This window comes from Eriocheir sinensis, unplaced genomic scaffold, assembly GCF_024679095.1.
Source record: "Eriocheir sinensis breed Jianghai 21 unplaced genomic scaffold, ASM2467909v1 Scaffold126, whole genome shotgun sequence".
NCBI lineage: Eukaryota > Metazoa > Arthropoda > Malacostraca > Decapoda > Varunidae > Eriocheir > Eriocheir sinensis.
The window spans coordinates 77501-97786 of record NW_026110584.1 but is presented as its reverse complement, the minus strand read 5'-3'; the positions used below and the strand labels follow the sequence as shown (position 1 = coordinate 97786).

Here is a 20286-nt window from a genome sequence, read left to right as displayed (position 1 = left end):
TGGTAAAAGATCTGACTGGGGATGTGTTACGAGTGGGGTCCCACAAGGTTCGGTATTAGGTCCACTTTTATTTATTATTCATATCAATGACTTAGACACAGGAATTAGTAGTGATGTTAGTAAATTTGCAGATGATACCAAGATCGGTAGAGTAATTGAGTCGGATCAGGACGCTAGTATTCTCCAAGGTGAACTCAACAGATTATATGACTGGGCGGATAAATGGCAGATGGAGTTCAATGTAGGAAGTGCAGTATTCTGAGGTAGGTAGGAACAACCCCTCACATAATTATTGCTTAAATGACACTCTCATAAGTAGGTCTGGGTGCGAGAGGGATTTAGGGGTCTTAGTGAGCTCTGATCTCCGTCCAAGGGCACAATGCATTCAAGCTAGAAATCGAGCTAATAGGGTACTGGGATTTATTTCAAGGAGCGTAAGCAACAGAAGCCCCGAAGTCTTCCTCAAACTATATTTAGCATTAGTTAGACCTCATCTTGACTATGCGGTTCAGTTCTGGTCACCCTACTATAGAATGGATAACAAAATGTTAGAATCGGTGCAGAGGAGGATGACTAAGATGATTCAGGGGTTGAGAAACTTGCCATACGAGGAAAGACTCAAACAGTTAAACTTGCATTCTCTAGAAAGGCGAAGGGTGCGTGGAGACATGATCGAGGTTTATAAATGGATGAAGGGCTTTAATAAGGGAGACATTCATAAGGTTTTGTTGGTAAGAGAACCGGGTAGGACACGAAGTAATGGGTTTAAACTGGATAAATTCAGATTCAACAGGGACATAGGCAAAAATTGGTTTACTAATAGGGTGGTGGATGAGTGGAATAGGCTTAGCAGTCATGTGGTGAGTGCCAATACAATTGTCACATTCAAAAATAGACTAGATAAATTCATGGACAGCGATATTAGGTGGGGTTAGATACACGGGAGCTTAGGGTCAAAGGAGCTGCCTCGTACAGGCCTACCGGCCTCTTGCAGACTCCTGCGTTCTTATGTTCTTATGTTCTTATGAAACGGCTAAGAGAGGATGACCAAGAATCAGTTAAGAGAGCAAGAAGATCGCCAGTAGAACGCCCCTTGCGGAACCCAAACTGGCGATTAGATAGAAGGTTAAAAGTGGAAACTGGCTTTTGAATCTTCCGGTTAAGGATTGATTCAAAAACTTTAGATAGACAGGAAAGTAAAGCTATAGGGCGGTAGTTTGAGGGATTAGAGCGGTTACCCTTCTTAGCCACAGGCTGAATGAAGGCGTACTCCCAGCAGGAAGGAAAGGTAGATGTTGACAGGCAGAGACGAAAGAGTTTGACCAGGCAGGGTGTCAGCACGGAAGCACAGTTTTTAAGGACAATAGGAGGCACTCCATCAGGTCCATCAGCCTTCTGAGAGCTGTGAACAGAAATGTTTTTATTGCTAATATTTTTATTGCCATTTTCATTGACACAATATTTGTCTTTATATTATGGGCATTGTCTTGTTCCCTTCATATTATTGTCATTGTTTTTATTGCCAATATTTTACTGGCACTTTATCTTGCCATTATTTTATTCTCATCATAATACTGCTAGTATTTTATTGACACTTTATTGCCATTATATTACTCCCATTACTTCCTTATTACTTTATTTGCATCATTTTATTCCTATTATTTTACTGAAACAGAGTGATAACACGATGCTAAAAGGTTATAATTCTTTACCGACCAGGGACAAGGTAAAGTAGGCTACCCCTGAACGCTCCCTTATTAGACTATATGTATTCAGTAGAAGATCCAGGAGGTTGTTCCTCGGGGCAAATAATCTTTACTTGAGGAGAACGAGCAGGAGGACTGAGGGATGGCTGGCTGCAGGGCGTGGCTGGACGAACCTTCCTTTGGCACCTCTGAAAAGTGTGAAATCGTATGAAAGTTGCAATACCAGAAAATATATGGAAACTTGTTATTTGGGGTAAAGGTACAGGCCCCCGAAGTCTTGGACGGTTATGATGAAGCTAGGAAAGTAAATGGACCCTATGTATTGACTAGTATACTTTAATTAAACCATTTATTTAATTATATTCACTTAACTTTCATGAACATAATTACAAAGTCTGTAACCAGTCGAGCTATGGATGTCCCCACTCACAGGATACTTGTTCTGCATCTTGTGAATTAACCTGCCTTTGTGTGTGTGTGTGTGTGTGTGTGTGTGTGTGTGTGTGTGTGTGTGTGTGTGTGTGTGTAATTCACCTCTTGGTCTGCTGCGGGTCTCTCCCGAGACAGACAGCCGTTCCCCTACGGAAGAGCACAGAGCTAGTAGTACCGATCTTTGGTAGACTGAGACCACTCACACACAGCACACCTCGACAACGAGGTCACAACTCCTTGCCTGACGTCGCGTACCTACTCACTGCTAAGTGAACAGGGCTACACGTGAAGGAAGATAAACCCAACTTATCTTCACCCGACCTTGTAATTGACACTCGGACCTTCTGGTTGTGAGTCAGACGCTCGAGACTGTGTGTGTGTGTGTGTGTGTGTGTGTGTGTGTGTGTGTGTAGAATTGGAAATTCAGTATAATTTGAGGGATAACAACATTCCGGCGAGTTAGGGAGAGATCTGAGGTCTGAGACGTCCACAACAAGGAAGGAGTTAATTAGACCCTTCGTGTTTGATGATGACGATGATGATGTTGATAATGCGAAAATAGATCCCTTACTAAGGCCGGTGTCACACTGGGCGGTTTTGCTGCGCGGTATTACGCGGCAGCCGCCCAACTCCGCAGCACGCTGCGGAAGAATCGCCCTGCCGCTCTGCCGTTGCCCGCCGCGATTGAGGACACAACACACAATTCAATGCACGTCGTCCACACAAGGTGGTTCTGCCGCGGTCGGCCACCATGCTTGATGTTGATTTGATAGTTCATTTAGTGTAATTGTCAATCTTTCCCCGGCAGATATTGTCCTCCAATACTGTGTGTTTTGTTTGGAGATGTGAGGCCTTAGAACTTGCAGCAATTTATCAAATGACCTTGGTCATTCGGCAATTAGAAACATAAGAACGTCGGAGTCTGCAAGAGGCCGATAGGCCTGTACAAGGCAGCTCCTTTGAACCTAAGCTCCAGTGAATCTAACCCCACCTGATATCACTGTCCAAGAATTTATCTAATCTATTTTTTTTAATGCGACAGTTGTATTGCCACTCACCACATGACTGCTTAGCCGGTTCCTCTCATCTACCAATGTTAGTAAACCAATTTTTGTCTATGTCCTTGTTGAATCTGAATCTATCCAGTTAAAACCCATTACTACGTGTCCTACCTGGTTCTCTTACCAACATAACCTTATTAATATCCCCCTTATTAAAGCCCTTCATCCATTTATAAAACTCGATCACGCACCCTTCGCCTTCTTGAGAATGCATGTTTAACTGTTTCAGTCTTTCCTTGTATGGCAAGTTTCGTAGCCCTTGAATCATCATAGTCATCCTTCTCTGCATCGATTCTAACATTTTGATATCCATTCTATAGTAAGGTGACCATAACTGAACAGCATAATAAAGATGAGGTCTAACTAATGCTACATATAGTTTGAGGAAGACTTCAGCGCTTCTATTGATTACGCTCCTTGAAATAAAACCCAGTACCCTGTTTGCTCGATTTCTAGCTTGAATGCATTGTGCCCTTGGACCAAGAGCAGAGCTCACTAACACCCCCTATTCTCATAAAACTTCTCAAACTTTTCTCTTGTTTTCCTCCAAGCATGAAATGGGTGAACCCAATTTCTCAGACATGTGGACTCTTAAGTAATCCCTCTGCCTCAAGGACACAAACAACCTTGAAGTTGGCGCTCCCGCACGGCGAAACCGCCCAGTGTGACATGAAGCTGGTCAATGTCATTATAAGGAATGTCAGGACACGAGCATCGGGGGGAGGGAGTATGAGGGAGGGATGGGAGGTATAGCTGTGACGTATAATGGGGTAGCGATGACAGAAAACGGATGAAGTAATGCTTGATTAGAGACTACAGTAAAATGTCAACTTTTAACGTTTATTTAGTTCTTACATTAAATTTTTGTTACCACACGCAATGTAATGTTATAGTTTTTTTTTATTGTGAAGACTTGGTAATAGGTTAATTTTCATGACGATCAAGAATCGATCAATTTAACAATTCGTTTATAAAAAGTTAGATTGGAAAACTGGTTTAACGATAGACTTATATGGTTTCCTTGCTCTTCATATGTGTTTCATAATTCAGTAAACATGAGGATAAGGTAGGACATCTACTACTACAACATTTATAGTTATAAAACTCTTTGGGCCCACTCATTTACTACAACCATAGGCGGCGGGGGAGGGTGGCTTTTAGGGCTTCAGCCCCAGATCTTTCATCAAAAGACCCAGATCTTTCTTTAAGGTTTTAAGGTGTTAAGATATTTTTTCTTAATTCATTATACAGTAAATTGATTCTAGTGTAGGACGTATCATAAATTAATTTTGTCATTATACCAAAGCCCCTTATGTCTCCAGAAGAAGAAGAAGAAGAATCTATGGGGATGTTTTTATTTTTTTTCCCAGGGGAGCATACACCCGGACCCCTCCCCATTGCCAGACAGGGTTTAAGTCCCCGATGTCTACAATGTCTGGCATCGATCCTGATTACAGCAGAGGATACTATCTGATGTTACACCAGACAGCCTATATTAGTGACATCACTGCCATCGTAAATCTGAAATTTTGCTTATATATATATATATATATATATATATATATATATATATATATATATATATATATATATATATATATATATATATATATATATATATATATATAAAGTTGTTCTGCAGCCTCTAGCCTGGAGTCATGTAATTCCTGTTGAGAGGGTCTTCTGTTCAAAGAAGTTGAATAATGCAGAGTGGAGTCATCAGCATATGAGTAGATAGGACAGGTTGTTATGGAAAGAAGATCACTGATGAATAACAGGAAGAGAGTGGGTGATAGGACGGAGCCCTGTGGAACACCACTGTTAATAGGTTTAGGGAAGAACAGTGACCGTCTACAACAGCAGAGATAGAACGGTCGGAAAGGAAACTGGAGATAAAGGAACAGAGAGAAAGATAGAATCCGAAAGAGGGCAGTTTAGAAAGCAAAGACTTATGCCGGACTCTATCGAAGGCTTTCGATATGTCTAGTGCAACTGAGAAAGTTTCACCGAAACGGCTAAAAGAGGATGACCAAGAATTAGTTAAGAGAGCAAGAAGATCGCCAGTAGAACGCCTCTTGCGGAACCCATACTGGCGATGAGATAGAAGGTTAGAAGTGGAAAGGTGCTTTTGAATCTTCCGGTTAAGGATTGATTCAAAAGCTTTAGATAGACAGGAAAGTAAAGCTATAAGGCGGTAGTTTGAACGATTGGAACGTTCACCCTTCTTAGGCAGAAGCTGTACGAAGCCGTACTTCCAGAAGGAAGGAAAGGTAGCTGTTGATAGGCAGAGACGAAAGAGTTTGACCAGGCAGGGTGTCAGCACGGAAGCATAGTTTTTAAGGACAATAGGAGGCACTCCATCATGTCAATAAGCCTTCTGAGAGTTGAGACCAGAGAGGGCATAAAAAACATCATTCCTAATAATCTAAATAACAGGCATAAAGGAGTCAGAGGGGGGGTGAGTAGGAGAAACATGCCCAGAATCGTTCAGAGTGGAGTTGTTACAGAAAGTTTGAGCGAAGAGTTCAGCCTTAGAGATAGATGAGACGGCAGTGCTGTCTGGGTTAAGATGAGGCGGGAAAGAGGAAGAAGTGAAATTGAGGAGATATTTTTGGCTAAGTGCCAGAACTCTCTGGAAGAAATAGAGAAAACAAGGTGTTGACATTTTCTATGGATAAAGGAGTTTTTTTGATAAGTCGAAGAATATATTTGGCACGATTCCGGGCGGAAATGTAATGATCATGGTTAGAGGGAGTTCGAGGGCCTTGGTACATTTTGTGAGCTGCCTCTCTATCTTTGACAGCACGAGAACAAGCGTGATTAAACCAAGGTTTTTTAGCATGGGGAGTAGAGAAAGTACGTGGAATGTATGCTTCCATTCCAGAGACAATCACCTCTGTGATGCGCTGAGCACACACAGAGGGGTCTCTATCCTGGAAGCAAATCGGAATGGAAAAGTACATCCTCAGGTCGTCACACAGAGTTGAAGCAAAATGCCAGAAGCATTGCCTCTTTGGAGGGTCCAGAGGGTGTACAGGAGTGATAGGACAGGATACAGAAATAAGGTTGTGATCGGAGGAGCCCAACGGAGAGAACAGGTTGACAGAGTAAGCAGAAGGATTAGAGGTAAGGAAGAGGTCTAGAATGTTGGGCCTGTCTCCAAGACAGTCGGGAATACGAGTAGGGTGCTGAACCAACTGCTCCAGGTCGTTGAGGAGAGCAAAGTTGTAGGCTTGTTCACCAGGCTGGTCAGTGCAAGAGGATGAAAGCCAAAGCTGAGGAACATTGAAATCTCCCAAGATGGAGATTTCAGCGAAGGGAGAGTGGGTCAAGATGTGCTCCACTTTAGAGTTCAAATAGTCAAAGAGTTTTACATAGTTAGTAGAGTTAGGTGAAAGATAAACAGCACAGATGTATTTAGTAATAGAATGACAATGAAGTCTTAGCCAGATGGTGGAAAATTCAGAAGAGTCAAGGTCGTGGGCACGAGAGCAAGTGATGTCGTTGCGCACGTAGGCGCAACATCCAGCTTTGGATTGAAATTTAGGATAGAGATAGTAGGAGGGAACAGAGTAGAGATTGCTGTCAGTAGCCTCAGAAACCTGTGTCTCGGTGAGGAAGAGTAGGTGAGGTTTAGAGGAGGAGAGATGGTGTTCCACAGAATGAAAATTAGAACGGAGGCCGCACATGTTGCAGAAATTGATAAGGAGGAGGTTCGAGGAGTTATCAGGACACCTCTCAAGTCGGCAGCCAGAAGGGGAGTCCTCCCTGGGGGAATTTATGGTCCCCCTCCCAGGTGGGGACTCCGAGGTAGTGTTTTCGTTAGCCATTTTGAATTTTGAATTTTGGGAAAAGGTGTTTGTGTTTTGTGAATGTAGTGTGGTGTAGAAAGAGAGAGGAACTGTCTTTAGAGAGCATGCTGAACTGCTCTCTGGTGTTAATGAGACAAAAGGGAAACGGTTAGTGAGGACATGGGAAGGGTCTTTGTAGGGCTTCAGCACCCTCCTCGCTTCTCATATATCCTCACCGGGAGTGGCTCACGCCCGTTCGGTAGGTGTCTTCCTACCTACTCCTACTAAATATATGGCTCTTCGTCTCATCCGCTCTCCTCCTCATACAGAGAGTCTTCACCTCTTAATTACCGCCGCCATGCTGCCTCTTCTCTCTTCTATCGATATTTCCACGCTGACTGCTCTTCTGAACTTGCTAACTGCATGCCTCCCCTCCTCCCGCGGCCCCGCTGCAAGCGACTTTCTACTCATGCTCATCCCTATACTATCCAAACCCTTTATGCAAGAGATAACCAGCATCTTCACTCTTTCATCCCTCACTCTGGTAAACTCTGGAACAATCTTCCTGCATCTGTATTTCATCCTGCCTACGACTTGAACTCTTTCAAGAGAAGGGTATTTGGACACCTCCTTCCGATATTGACCTCTTTCGGCCACCTCTGGATTATATTTAGGAGAGGTAAGTAGGGCATTTTTATTATTGTTTCCTTTTTGGGTGCCCTTGAACTGTTTCCTATATATATATATATATATATATATATATATATATATATATATATATATATATATATATATATATATATATATATATATATATTGATTAATGTTAAATTAAAGGTCTTGCTCTAGTGTAAGTTGCCAGATACCTACATGATGTTCTCTTAAACTGCCGGTAAATAATAAGCATGAAATGAATAACTCAAGTCTAAGTTATCCACACATATATTGGCAATATTGCTATAACTCACTGACAGCCTTTGCGTCGTCATTGAGGTAGATATGTATTATGTAAACAGTCGCAGCGCTTCAACACGAGTTTTTAATACGAGTCTATCCTTAAAATACGTTTTTCGTTATTTACTTCTTCAAATCGTGTTGTCGGTAAACAAATTTGTAGAAGTAGAGAAAAAATATATTAATGAAATCATGAATGTTAAGCAATAGATTGCATGTAAAATAACTAAGTGACTTGAAAAACTCTTTGTGAATTATTAAGTCCTGAGTATATTTGGTCATTAAATGCTTAATATTTTTTTTTTTGCGGAAAATTTAAAACTCAAGCCAAGGCTATCCACGCTTATGTTGTCGTATAGCGCCTCTCTGACAGGAGAAGGATGCTTGGACGGGTGATTTCTGACATCAGTGCCCTAAATTACGTAAGATAAGGCCATGTCCACACTTGCATCACGTCTGGTGGAGCGAAAGACTTTGTTTGGCCCATAAGAACCGTACTACATAGCGACAATCTCTCTCTCTCTATCTATCTCCATAGACTCTGGCTTTACAGCAATGCCTTGCAATGTTACCAGTAGACCTCATGACATATTAATACCATTGTGCAGGACATCACATCGTATGGAGTAGTATGCATCTCATGTGTGGGGAGGCTCCACTCACACAGCTCTTCTGGACAGAGTGGAGGCTAATTAGGCTCTTCGTCTCGTCAGCTCTCCTCCTCATACTGATAGTCTTCTACCTCTTAAATTCCGCCGCAATGTTGCCGCTCTTTATATAATCTATCGATATTTCCACGCTGACAGCTCTTCTGAACTTGCTAACTGCATGCCCCCCTCCCGCGGCCCTGCTGCACTCGACTTTCTACTCATGCTCATCCTTATACTGTCCAAACCCTTATGTAAGAGTTAACCAGCATCTTCACTCTTTCATCCCTCACGCTGGTAAACTCTGGAACAATCTTCCTTCATCTGTATTTCCTCCTGCCTACGACTTGAACTCTTTCAAGAGGAGGGTATCAGGACACCTCTCCTCCCGTATTTGATCTTCCTTTCGGCCACCTCTTTTGTTTCTTTTTTAGGAGCAGCGAGTAGCGGGCTTTTTATTATTGTTTTCTTTTTTTGTGTGCCCTTGAGCTGCCTCCTTTGTTGTAAAAAAAAAAAAAAAACGGAGCATCCTATCAAGAGGAGCTAAAATCTGGAATGACTTACCACAACACTTAAAAACTGATGAGAATATAAGATTGTTCAAACCAAATTAATAAAAGGCTTCTTAGTACCTATGAGAACTTATGGTCACATTGATTTTTGAATTTATTTTATAGTGTTTTTGAATGGTTCATTGCGTTTTTTTTTCTCACATTATTTTTGCAAACTCCGACTGATTGCTGTAAATTTCATTATTTCAATAATAATCAAGCTATTTTCAAGTTTTTATTTCACATGTACACTTGTTTACTGCTAGAGTGATGTCATCTAAGTTTTTTTTTCACATGTTCGTATTGTATACATTTTTCACTTCGACTGACCTATACATTTATACATTGTTGAAATATATGTAAGTTATTATGCTTTATGTGGCCTAAACCTGTCCCTTGTTATGTACTTTCTTTACGAGTCTTCAGGTCCTAAGAAAGCCTCGGCTTAATGGCCCTGGCAAAAAAAAACTACATTTGTAATTTACCAATATGTATATATATATATATATATATATATATATATATATATATATATCAATATATATATATATATATATATATATATATATATATATATATATATATATATATATATATCACACACACTCACACACACACACACACACACACACACCGGGTTTAACGTTACCAATAATTTAGGCTTCTTAGAATAATTAGCGTATTTGTATAATGAATCGAGGCCGAGTGTCCATTTATGAGGGAGTAAGTCTGTCATCACGTGTGTTGATGGTTTGAAGTTTCTGGTTTGTGTTTAGTGAATGTGTTGGTGTGTGGTATGTTGGTATGTTGTGGCGTTTGTTGATATATGTGGTGATGGCGTTGGTGATACTGCGGTGAACTAACGTGAGATAGAATGTAGATTGAGGGGTAGAAACACATATGGCAATTGATAGACTCTCACAGAAGTAGTTGGTGAGGCAGAAGGAAAAGGAGTAAACGAGTGTCAGTCTTATTGTTGTTACCATTAGAAAATCCGCCTTCAACCTTATGGTACCTTCACTAAAACTCTTCAGGTTACCTTGGCGGATATCCCCAGCCAAGGAAATACCATTAACCAGCACCATCTTTTCCCAAAAATCCCCAATCACATGTAGCCGGAGTTGAAGGGATGGAGGAGTGGCTTTTTCGCTTGGCTAATGATATACGCGTAATGGGGAAGGGCAGGAGCTTCTATGCGCTGGTAACTGGGGCGGATAAGATGTGGAGCGATGCAATGCGGACGTAACGATGTTGTTGGGCTCCTCATTGTTAGTCTCGTGATCTTACCTGGCGGCAGTGCTGGAATTGTATGCGTATAGTTGTGTGCTGCTCATTATTCGCTTGCTGCCTTGCTTCCTCTGATGATGCGTGTTGTGTCAGGAAGCCAAACCCATGTCCCTGCCTCCCCGTCCTCCTTACACGTGACAATCTTGCCAATAATAATGGTAGTAAAAGTTGTGTGTAGCTCAATATTCTCTTGCTATCATGCTTCCCTTGATAATATGTATTGCATCAGGAAGCCAAACGCATGTGTCTGTCCCCTCGTCCTCCTTATGCGGGGAACAGAGTAATAAAGCTTCTGGTAATGGTAATAATGAAGAATAAAGCGAGGAAGAGAAGGTAGAGTGTGGGAGAAGACAGTTATGTCATTTCCTGCGGCAGTAATGATCAGGAGAGCGAGTCGAGTCAGACTGCAGCAGCTGCTAATCTAAACCAGAGTGAATGTATAGGAGGCGAGGCTACACACACACACACACACACACACACACACACACACACACACACACACACACACACACACAGCTCAATCGGTAGAGCGCTGCGCTGCAAGGCTTTACGGCCAAACAGGCAGCGGTTTGAGCCCCCATCAGGCCGGATTCTTTCTGTTGACAAGGAGTGGTTACTGTCCTCCCTTGAGCAAGGGGGATGGGGGGTGTGGTGTGTGAGGTCCTGGCAGTACCCAGAGATCGATGATGATGAGCACTTGTTCACGTCGGGAGGGTACCTGCTGGCGGGACCGAGTCCAACTCGTGATCAGGCCGAGGTGAATTACACACACACACACACACACACACACACACACACACACACACACACACACAAGACTTTTTAATCAGTATTTATCATGGGAAGAATACTTTCTCTTTGTAATGTTGACGGGTATTGTATTAGTGTGTGTGTGTGTGTGTGTGTGTGTGTGTGTGCGTGTGAGTGTGCGTGTGTAGCTTCGCCTCCTATACATTCACCGGTTTTAGGTTATCAGGGTCATTGGATCAAAATGTACATCCGCTGCATCAAAATCCACAGCCTCGCCCAAGTTTATGTTATATATGTACAGTGTGTAATTGTGGTCTCGTGGGCTCTCTTTGTGGCGCTGTGTCGCTTCAGTCTGTACATTACGTTGGTTGAGCTCCGTCAAAGCCTCTCCGACCCTAAGCTGTATACGCTCTCTGCACTAACCTGCTCAAGGAAATGCCGAGAAGCAGGACGCGGGAGAATATTTGGCAGGGCGGGGACACAGGAACAGCAAGAGGAAAAAAGAGAACATGATCAGTAGGGACAGGAAAGAGAGGGTTACAGGAGGAGGAGGAGGAGAACCAGAAGGAAATGGGAAATGAACAGCGAGAACAAAAAGTATCTGTGGCTACAATTCAATGAAGAAAAGGTAAGTCCTGCACCATGGGAGGGGATATCCAGCACACCAATACCACCAATACCACATGGGAAACACTCCACTATCCACCATAGAGGCAGAGAAAGACCAGGGACTGTATGTTATCAGGCTACCAGTGAAGAGATATCCAGCACACCAATACCACATGGGAAACACTCCATTATCCACCACAGAGGCAGAGAAAGACCAGGGACTGTATGTTATCAGGCTACCAGTGAATGTGAAATCTGTGCCAATCGCAGCAGACGGGTTAAACCTTTATGGAGTATGTGGTGCTTTTCTTGAGGGCAAAGAGTCGTCTGTTTCCGTCTGTGGCTTTGGTCTTGAGGAACCTGACTCGCCGCGCTCTTTGTAGCGGATCTTGCAGCTGGTGATGATCCCATTCTGGTGCTCGGCCAGCGGAGGCTCCCAGCAGATGATGAGGCTCTGAAGGAAAGGCCGTGAGGGAAAAAGTTATACGATAAATTATCAAAATACAATCTTAAAAGTTTGAACATTGTGTGAGGCCATGAATGCTTCAACTTAACCCCTGACTGTGGATTTCCTACCAGAAGACCTCACCAAGCTACAGGAATGGAACACAAACCGGCTGCTACAATTCAGTGGAGAAAATGTAAAGTCCTGCAGCTTGGGAGGATATCCTGCGCACCAATGCCACATTGGATACACTCCACTATCCACCACAGAGCCAGGGAAAGACATGGGAGTAAATGTTTTCAGGCTACCAGTGAAGGCCAAATCCGTGCCAATCGCAGCAGACGGGTCAAATATAATGAATGTGCAAGGGTTAAAAATACTGAAACAATGAATGTGCAACTTGTAGAGATGATGTGAAGGAAACGAACAGAGCAGAAAGCTATTTAAAAACGAGTTTCACAATGTATCTTTGCCTTGGAAGCCTTCCACAACTCACCCTTGAGCTGGCAGCCTCAACGCTCACATTCTGAGGCTCCTTTGAGGGCACGTCTGAGAAGGTTCTGGCAGTGACCTCCGGGTAGCGTCTCCCCCGCCATTACTGTTGACGGCGGTGAGCCACACGCTGTGCTCAGTGAACTGGTCCAGGCCTTGGAGGTCATGTGACGTACCAGTGACCTTTACTTCGTGTTCTTCTGCTGACCCAACCTGAGGAGAAAACTACAAGGGAGACAATGGTTAAGATACACACTGGGACTTGTACAAACACACGGCTATGGTCACCCTCTACTCAAAGGAAGGTCATTAATGACACACAAGGATATGGGGAGACTTTTGTTAGGCAAAAGGGACTCCACATTTAGCACACAGTTCTATAAGGCCGTCCACACCTGCGTATAGAACATGGTGTATCCTGTGATGGGCGTTTTGGCCAGTACGGGCGGCGACCAAGTGGCCTCCAGACTGGTGGGTGAGGTGGAGACAACTTTCAGACTCTGAGGCGGAGGGCAGGTCCAGGTCCGGCTTGGTGAACACCTGCACTGTGTATGGAGGCGCCCACCAGGCCGCCGGAGGTGTGGGCCGCCACCCGCACCATGTAGTTACTCCTGGGACTTAGGTCGCTGATCTGGGTCTTGTATTCATCCTGTCCTCGCTGGAGGAGCTGCACTCACGTTCTGGACGCGTTCTCTGCAGTGAAGGGAGGAAAGTGATGTGTGAATTACTTACTTTTGATGAAATGTTGTATATGTACTCGCTAAAATGTTATTATTTCTTTATAATCACTGGAATGGCAGTTGGATAACTCTGTATTTGCTAAATACATCTTAACAGTAGTAGTATTGTGTGGAATTTTTCATGCAATAAATATTCCCAGGTTGTGTCCTTTGGTTCTGACCTGAGTGATCCTTCCTGCTTGTAGAGGACTGAGTATCCCAGGAATAATTATTGTGAACAGCATAAAGACTAGTAGGCACAGTGACTGTCAAGGCCCACACCAAGAGAAGGCAAATGATGTAAACAAGCTGTGTCAACAATGAGCAGACATTCTAAGTATTGAAAACAAGGAGTAGTAGTAGTAGTGGTGTGCCTGAGCTGCCCCACTTACTGTGTCTGTGACCTGCCTTGTGCGTGGGGGGCATGCTGCTCCTCCCTGGAGGTGAGCCCAGACAACTTATTATCAAAATACCACAACAAAATAGTCATTCTCGGGTAAATCACATTTTAGTGAGTCAGTAACTCTCAGCACCGGCTTTGATATCTCCAAACTTCAGGACAATCAAATATGAACACATTACTGGAGACGTGTGCTTTGCCCACAGTGTAATCTATGCATTTTATTCAGTCTTCAAGGAATAATAAACACAACAAAGGGTTATGCTTACAGCCATGCTAAGAAAATCACATGCATCAACATCAATAACTTGGGTAATGTACACTTTTTAAAACTGCAGCGTCTGTACCAGCGGCTGCAGCTGCCCGCCAGAAACATTGGAATACATTCAGTAACCTTGTAAATGTTTGCGTCTGGGCTTATTAGCAACCTGGAATTATCTGGACTAGTCACTGCCTGTGTCCAATGCAGACAACACTACATCAGTACTCATGAATGCAAACAAAGGGCTACAGTGTGAACAGTGTCTGTCCCGCACGGCACCGCTGCTTACTTGACTCAAGGACACACAGCTGGGCGTCCCCGGCGAGCTGTGCGCCACACACTGGTACATCCCGGAGTCCTCCTGGCGCACCAGGCCAAGGATCTACAGGTTGTTGCCGCTCACACTCTACAGGGAGGCTTGGCATTACACACACCTAACACAACACAGCTGTGTTTTGTGTAGCTATTGACAGCCTTATATTTATCTCCCTGCATAGAGCCTTATATCCCTTATCTACTGAAATCCCTTATGTATCTACTTAGAACCTTGTATCCCTTTTCCTTTACTTATCTCTTTAGAACCTTATGCATGGAACCTTATGGATTCTAATGTATCTCTTTACATACCTTATGCATCCATTTAGAGCAGTGGTTCTTAACCTTTTTACTTCCCCGCCCCTTCCAGGAAGTAGTCCTTCCCTCCACGCCCCCTTGCATCTAGCAATAAAATTTCCTTACAGATGTTAAAGAAACTGGCAAGCCCTAAGTAGACTACAGGAAACTGAAGTAATGGCGATACTTTTGCATTTGTTCATAAACTTCTCAATATTAGCCCACGCTCTTGGTAAGAGAATAGCAAATATAATTAGAGAAATTCCTAGTTTTCCCTAGGGCTCGCACCCCCTGAAATTACTGTGCTCCCCTCAGAGGGTGCACCCCCAGGTTAAGAACCACTGATTTAGGGCCTTACATTCCTTTCCCTTATGTATGTATGTATGTATGTATGTATCCACCAATCTAACTATCTAATGAATCTAAATATCTCTGTCCTTTGAAACCTGTAACAGCGATAAATTTCCACACCGCCACAGAAGTCCGGCTCACCTGAAGGTATTCCGTCTCCACCAGCAGCTCGCCGTTCTTGAGCCAGTGGAGCGAGGGCTCTGGCTGGCTGTACACGCTGCACTCCAGCTCCACGTTCTCCTTCTCATAGGCGAGAGCGTTGGCCGGCTGCCTCAGAAACCTCGGAGCAACTGTCACACAATTTTCAAGCTTTAGTAACTGAGAGAAACATGATGACTGAAGAACACTAAGATTTTTACTATGCCAAACTTTATACACTCAAACCGCAAAAATATTGCTAGTCTTTGTTATTCCATTTTCAACATTTTTACCACTCTAGTAACTGAGAGGAACTTAATGATTGACAAACACTTAAGATTTTTACAATGGCAAAATTTATCCACACAAATCACAAAAAATATGCAGTCTTTGTTATATCACTGAAAACACTTTAGTACTGAGACAAACATCTAACCTAACCTAACTTAACGATAACTGGCAAATGCTAACCTTTCACAATGCCAAACTTTATATACTCAAACCACAAAGATATGAATAGTCTTTCTTATACCATTTTCAATACTAGTAACGGAGACAAACATATGATCATCATTTCCTGGATGCCTGCTCCTAGGAGCTCCCAGCAGGGGATGGCCATGGCAGAAGAGCTTCCATCTTTCTCTATCCAGACACTCCCTCCTTGCCTGCTCAAAGTTTCTCAAAGATTTTCCCCCCCTCTCCCCAACGTACTCTTGCACCCTATCCCTCCATTTCTCTGTTTTTAGTCCTCTAGCTTTCCCTCCCTCTATCTCACTCACATATACCCTTCTGGTCATCTTACTCTCCTCCATTCGCTCCATGTGGCCAAACCACTTTAAAGTCTGTCGCTTCACTTCTTCCACCACTCCACACTTCCCTTCACCCCTGTGACACATTCCAAAATGCTCGTACACACTTTCATTACTCATTCCATCCATTCTACTCACACCACAAGCACTCCTCAAATAACTCATTTCCACTGCCTGCACTCTAGACCTCTGACTTTCATTCCAGGCCCACGTTTCACTTGCATATGTGAGGGTTGGTACTATTATTGTATTTCTCAAATCCCTCTTTACCTCCATGCTCACACTTCTGCCATTCATGATTCGTCCCAAAGACCCTACCACCCTTCTTCCTTGCAATGCCCTTTCTCTTATCTCTCCCTCCGTACCACCATGCTTACACATAACTGATCCAAGATACTTAAACTCATTGACCTCCTCCATTTCTTCACCATTCAAAATTATTTTGCATTCTTTGACACATTAAATTCTCACTCTATATGGGCATACAAAATCTACAACCTCACTTCTATTTCGCTCACAAACCATCACTTCACTTCTGTTGACATTTACTTTCAGCTTTCTCCTGTTACAGACACTATCAAAAACACTGACCAAATTTTGTAGGTCACTTTCATTTTCTGCAATGAGCACCGTGTCATCAGCAAACAGTATCGAATTCAGTACCCACTTCCTTCCCTCATCGAACAGTCTTACTCCATCTTCTCCAACTTTGCCCTTCATTTCTCTAATGACACCATCCATATAAATATTGAATAACCCTGGTGACATGACGCACCCTTGTCTTAAGCCCACTTTTATCTCAAAATGTTCACTTGTTTCTCCAGTAATTTTGACACATGCAGATGCATCATCATATAGAGAGACTGTATTAGCTCTAGCTTTTTCCATATTCATGAAGGCAGCGTATAGTTTCTTTCCTTTTACTATTATTTTTTCTACTTCCATCCTGAAGGCAAATATCTGATCCACACATCCCCTTCCCTTCCTGAAGCCTCCTTGTTCTTCACTGATTTTCTCTTCTGTAAGTCTTTGCACCCTCTCTATTATGATTTTTCCATATACCTTTCCGGGTATACTCAGGAGACCTATACCTCTATAGCTCCCACATTCCCCTCTCCTGCCCTTCGCCTTGTAAACTGGGACAGTGATGGCTTTCGTCCAGTCTGCTGCCCCCCCCCCATGCTACTTCACATATCTTGACCATCCATTTCACGACTTCATCTCCTATGACAAACATATAATTCACAATCACTAAGATTTTTACCATGCCAAACTTTATTCACACAAAGCACAAGAGTTAACCAGCATCTTCATTCTTTCATCCCTTTCACTGGTAAACTCTGGAACAGCCATCATGTGTCTGTATTTCCTCCTGCCTATGACCTCTACACCCAATATTAACCTCTCATTTTTTTCTTTATAGGAGCAGTGCTTTATTGTTTTCATTGTTTTTTTGCCTTTGAACGCTTTCATTGCTGTAAAAAAATATATATGTCATAGTTTTGTCTCACCTTGGACCTGTATGTGGGCCACGGCGTCGAGCGAGTCCTCCCTGTTCTCCGCCCGGCACCTGTACGTCCCCTCGTCCTCCTCCTGCAGGCCATGGATGTGCAGGCTGCTGCTGCTGGTGCCGCAGAACAGTGTGTCCAGGTCCCTGTTCTCCGCCCGGCACCTGTACGTCCCCTCGTCCTCCTCCTGCAGGCCATGGATGTGCAGGCTGCTGCTGCTGGTGCCGCAGAACAGTGTGTCCAGGTCCCTGAGGAAAGGCAGAAAGGTACGGTAAGCAAGTGAGTTTTGTATCTAATTGCTGTTTGTCACAATTTTTCTTTTTTTACAGTAGAGGAAGCAGCTCAAGGGAAAAAATAAATACCAACAAAAACAGTCCATTACAATAAGCCTGCTGCAACACTTACCTTATATACAGCAATAACTGCAACACACACACACACACACACACACACACACACACACACACACTAAAAAAAAAAGTAATGGGTATATATTTATTTGATTCTGAAATCTCTCCCTCAGTCACTGTTATCCAAGCTCTCAAGACACATCAAAATATCCCTCTCAGTCATCATCATCATTTCATCGACGCCTGCTCCTAGGAGCTCCCAGCAGGGGATGGCGACGGCAGAAGAGCTTCCACCTTTCTCTATCCAGACACTCCCTCCTTGCCTGCTCAAAGTTTCTCAAAGATATTCCCCCCCTCTTCCTAACGTACTCTTGCACCCTATCCCTCCATTTCACAGGAGGTCGTCCTCCAGCATTCCCTCCCTCTATCTCACTCACATACACCCTTCTGGTCATCTTACTCTCCTCCATTCGCTCCATGTGGCCAAACCACTTTAAGGTCTGTCGCTTCACTTCTTCCACCACTCCACACTTCTTCCCTTCACCCCTGTGACACATTCCAAAACGCTCGTACACACTTTCATTACTCATTCCATCCAATCTACTCATACCACAAGCACTCCTCAAATAAGTCATTTCCACTGCCTGCACTCTAGATCTCTGACTTTCATTCCAGGCCCACGTTTCATATGTGAGGGTTGGTACTATTATTGTATCTCTCAAATCCCTCTTTACCTCCATGCTCACACTTCTGCCATTCATGATTCGTCCCAAAGACCCTACCACCCTTCTTCCTTGCAATGCCCTTTCTCTTATCTCTCCCTCCGTACCACCATGCTTGCACATAACTGATCCAAGGTACTTAAACTCATTGACCTTCACCATTTAATGCGGAAGATTACTTTACAGTTGATCGATCAAAATAGAACAAGAAGAAATCACAATTTGAAGATAAGTGGTAAAAGATTCTCGTCACACGAAGCTAAACACTTCTTCTTCAATCGAGTTGTTAAGGTTGGAACTCTCTACCCTGTGATGTCGTTGATAGTACAACAGTTATGGCCTTCAATAATAGATTAGACAAGTGTTTTGAATCCAACCAGCAACTAAGATATTACTCATTGTCGTAATAACGTTAAGTTATTTCGAATACTGGTGTCCTTGTCCGCTTTTATCGCCCGGTTAGTGGTAGCAGTAATGGTAGTTCTTTCCTCTTTCCTACATAATTTCCATGCAGTTTTTCCATGCTGCATGGTTATTTTCATTTCCTGCCAGGTTTGGCTGGAGGGAATGGGGGTGGGAAGAGCCTTCGCCTTTGCTGTCCTTCATCTTCCACCTTTGATTAGATAGTTAGTGTAGCTTGTCACAAACAGCCTCGTAAGGACCAGCAGGTCTGCTGTTGTTTGTTCTTCCTTTGTGTCTTTGTGTTCTTCAAAATTCAAAATTATTTTGCATTCTTTTTCACATTCAATTCCACTCTATATGGGCATACAAAATCTACAACCTCACTTTTCAGAAACCATCACTTTACTTTTGTTGACATTTACTTTCAGCTTTCTCTTGCTCTTGTTACAGACACTGTCAAAACAGTGACCAAGTTTTGTAGGTCACTTTCATTTTCTGCAATGAGCACCGTGTCAACAGCAAACAGTACTGAATTCAGTACCCACTTCCTTCCTCAATCAGTCAGCCTCTGAAATGATGAAGGCTGAGCACCAGGCAGGGAAGAGAACATTCCAGCAAACTATAATGTAAAAAATGTAAAGCCAATAAAATATTCCTGTGGATTGATGAACAACTCATGATTGTATAGAGCCTGTGGCAGCCAGCAACATAAAACATTTTCTTGTCATGAAAGTGAGCATAAATACTCACTTTAAGGCAGTTCACACAGCTACAAAGAATAAAATACAAAATGAACAACATACATCACAAGACAAAGCCCCTGCTGAGAGTGTTGGCCACACAGTGTTAGGCCTTGGCACAAGTATGAGAGAGTATTAACATGCACAAGGTGTCTTAACCATCCTCTTCCCCTGCCGCCTGTGAGGAGAGAAACCAAGCATGAGTCTTGTCAGCCGGGCAGGAATTGGTCAATGCTATTTGTCATGCCATACACTGCTTGTGGGAATATTTACAGGTTCATCACATGCAGCAAAACCATTCTTCCTTGTTGTTACTAAGGCAAACAGCTGATGTTGAGTTTTATTGTAATGCCTTGAAAACTAAGGACACCTTCCCTGTACAAGATACTACAGAGATACTTAGTAGCATAACCACTTTTTAATGTATATGAAACTAGTCCAGAATTCTCCATTTCCTGCCTCTTGAGCCACGAGGCTGGGGGAGTAAGGCTCAGCACTGCCCACAGACTGGCTGACCAGCTCCAGGGCTCTCTCCAGGGCCGAGTCCT

The 20286-nt window shown here is 43.2% G+C and overlaps 2 protein-coding genes across 2 annotated transcripts in view; both read right to left on the bottom strand.

Annotated features, from left to right (window-relative positions):
• Positions 1–267: 267 nt before the first annotated feature.
• The window catches only part of LOC126989651 (uncharacterized), a 77930-nt gene continuing 57911 nt past the window's right edge, over positions 268–20286 (bottom strand). The window contains exon 2 of the mRNA XM_050848249.1: positions 268–489. The gene's annotated coding sequence lies outside the window, so the exon portion shown is untranslated. The remainder of the gene's footprint in view (positions 490–20286) is intronic.
• LOC126989653 (neogenin-like) overlaps positions 13883–20286 on the bottom strand; it is an 11739-nt gene continuing 5335 nt past the window's right edge. The window contains exons 3-5 of the mRNA XM_050848250.1: positions 17528–17772; positions 15211–15359; positions 13883–14512 (exon numbers count right to left, since the gene is read on the bottom strand). Of these exons, the coding sequence (XP_050704207.1) occupies positions 14489–14512; positions 15211–15359; positions 17528–17772 (418 nt within the window). The 3' untranslated portion in view covers positions 13883–14488. The remainder of the gene's footprint in view (positions 14513–15210; positions 15360–17527; positions 17773–20286) is intronic.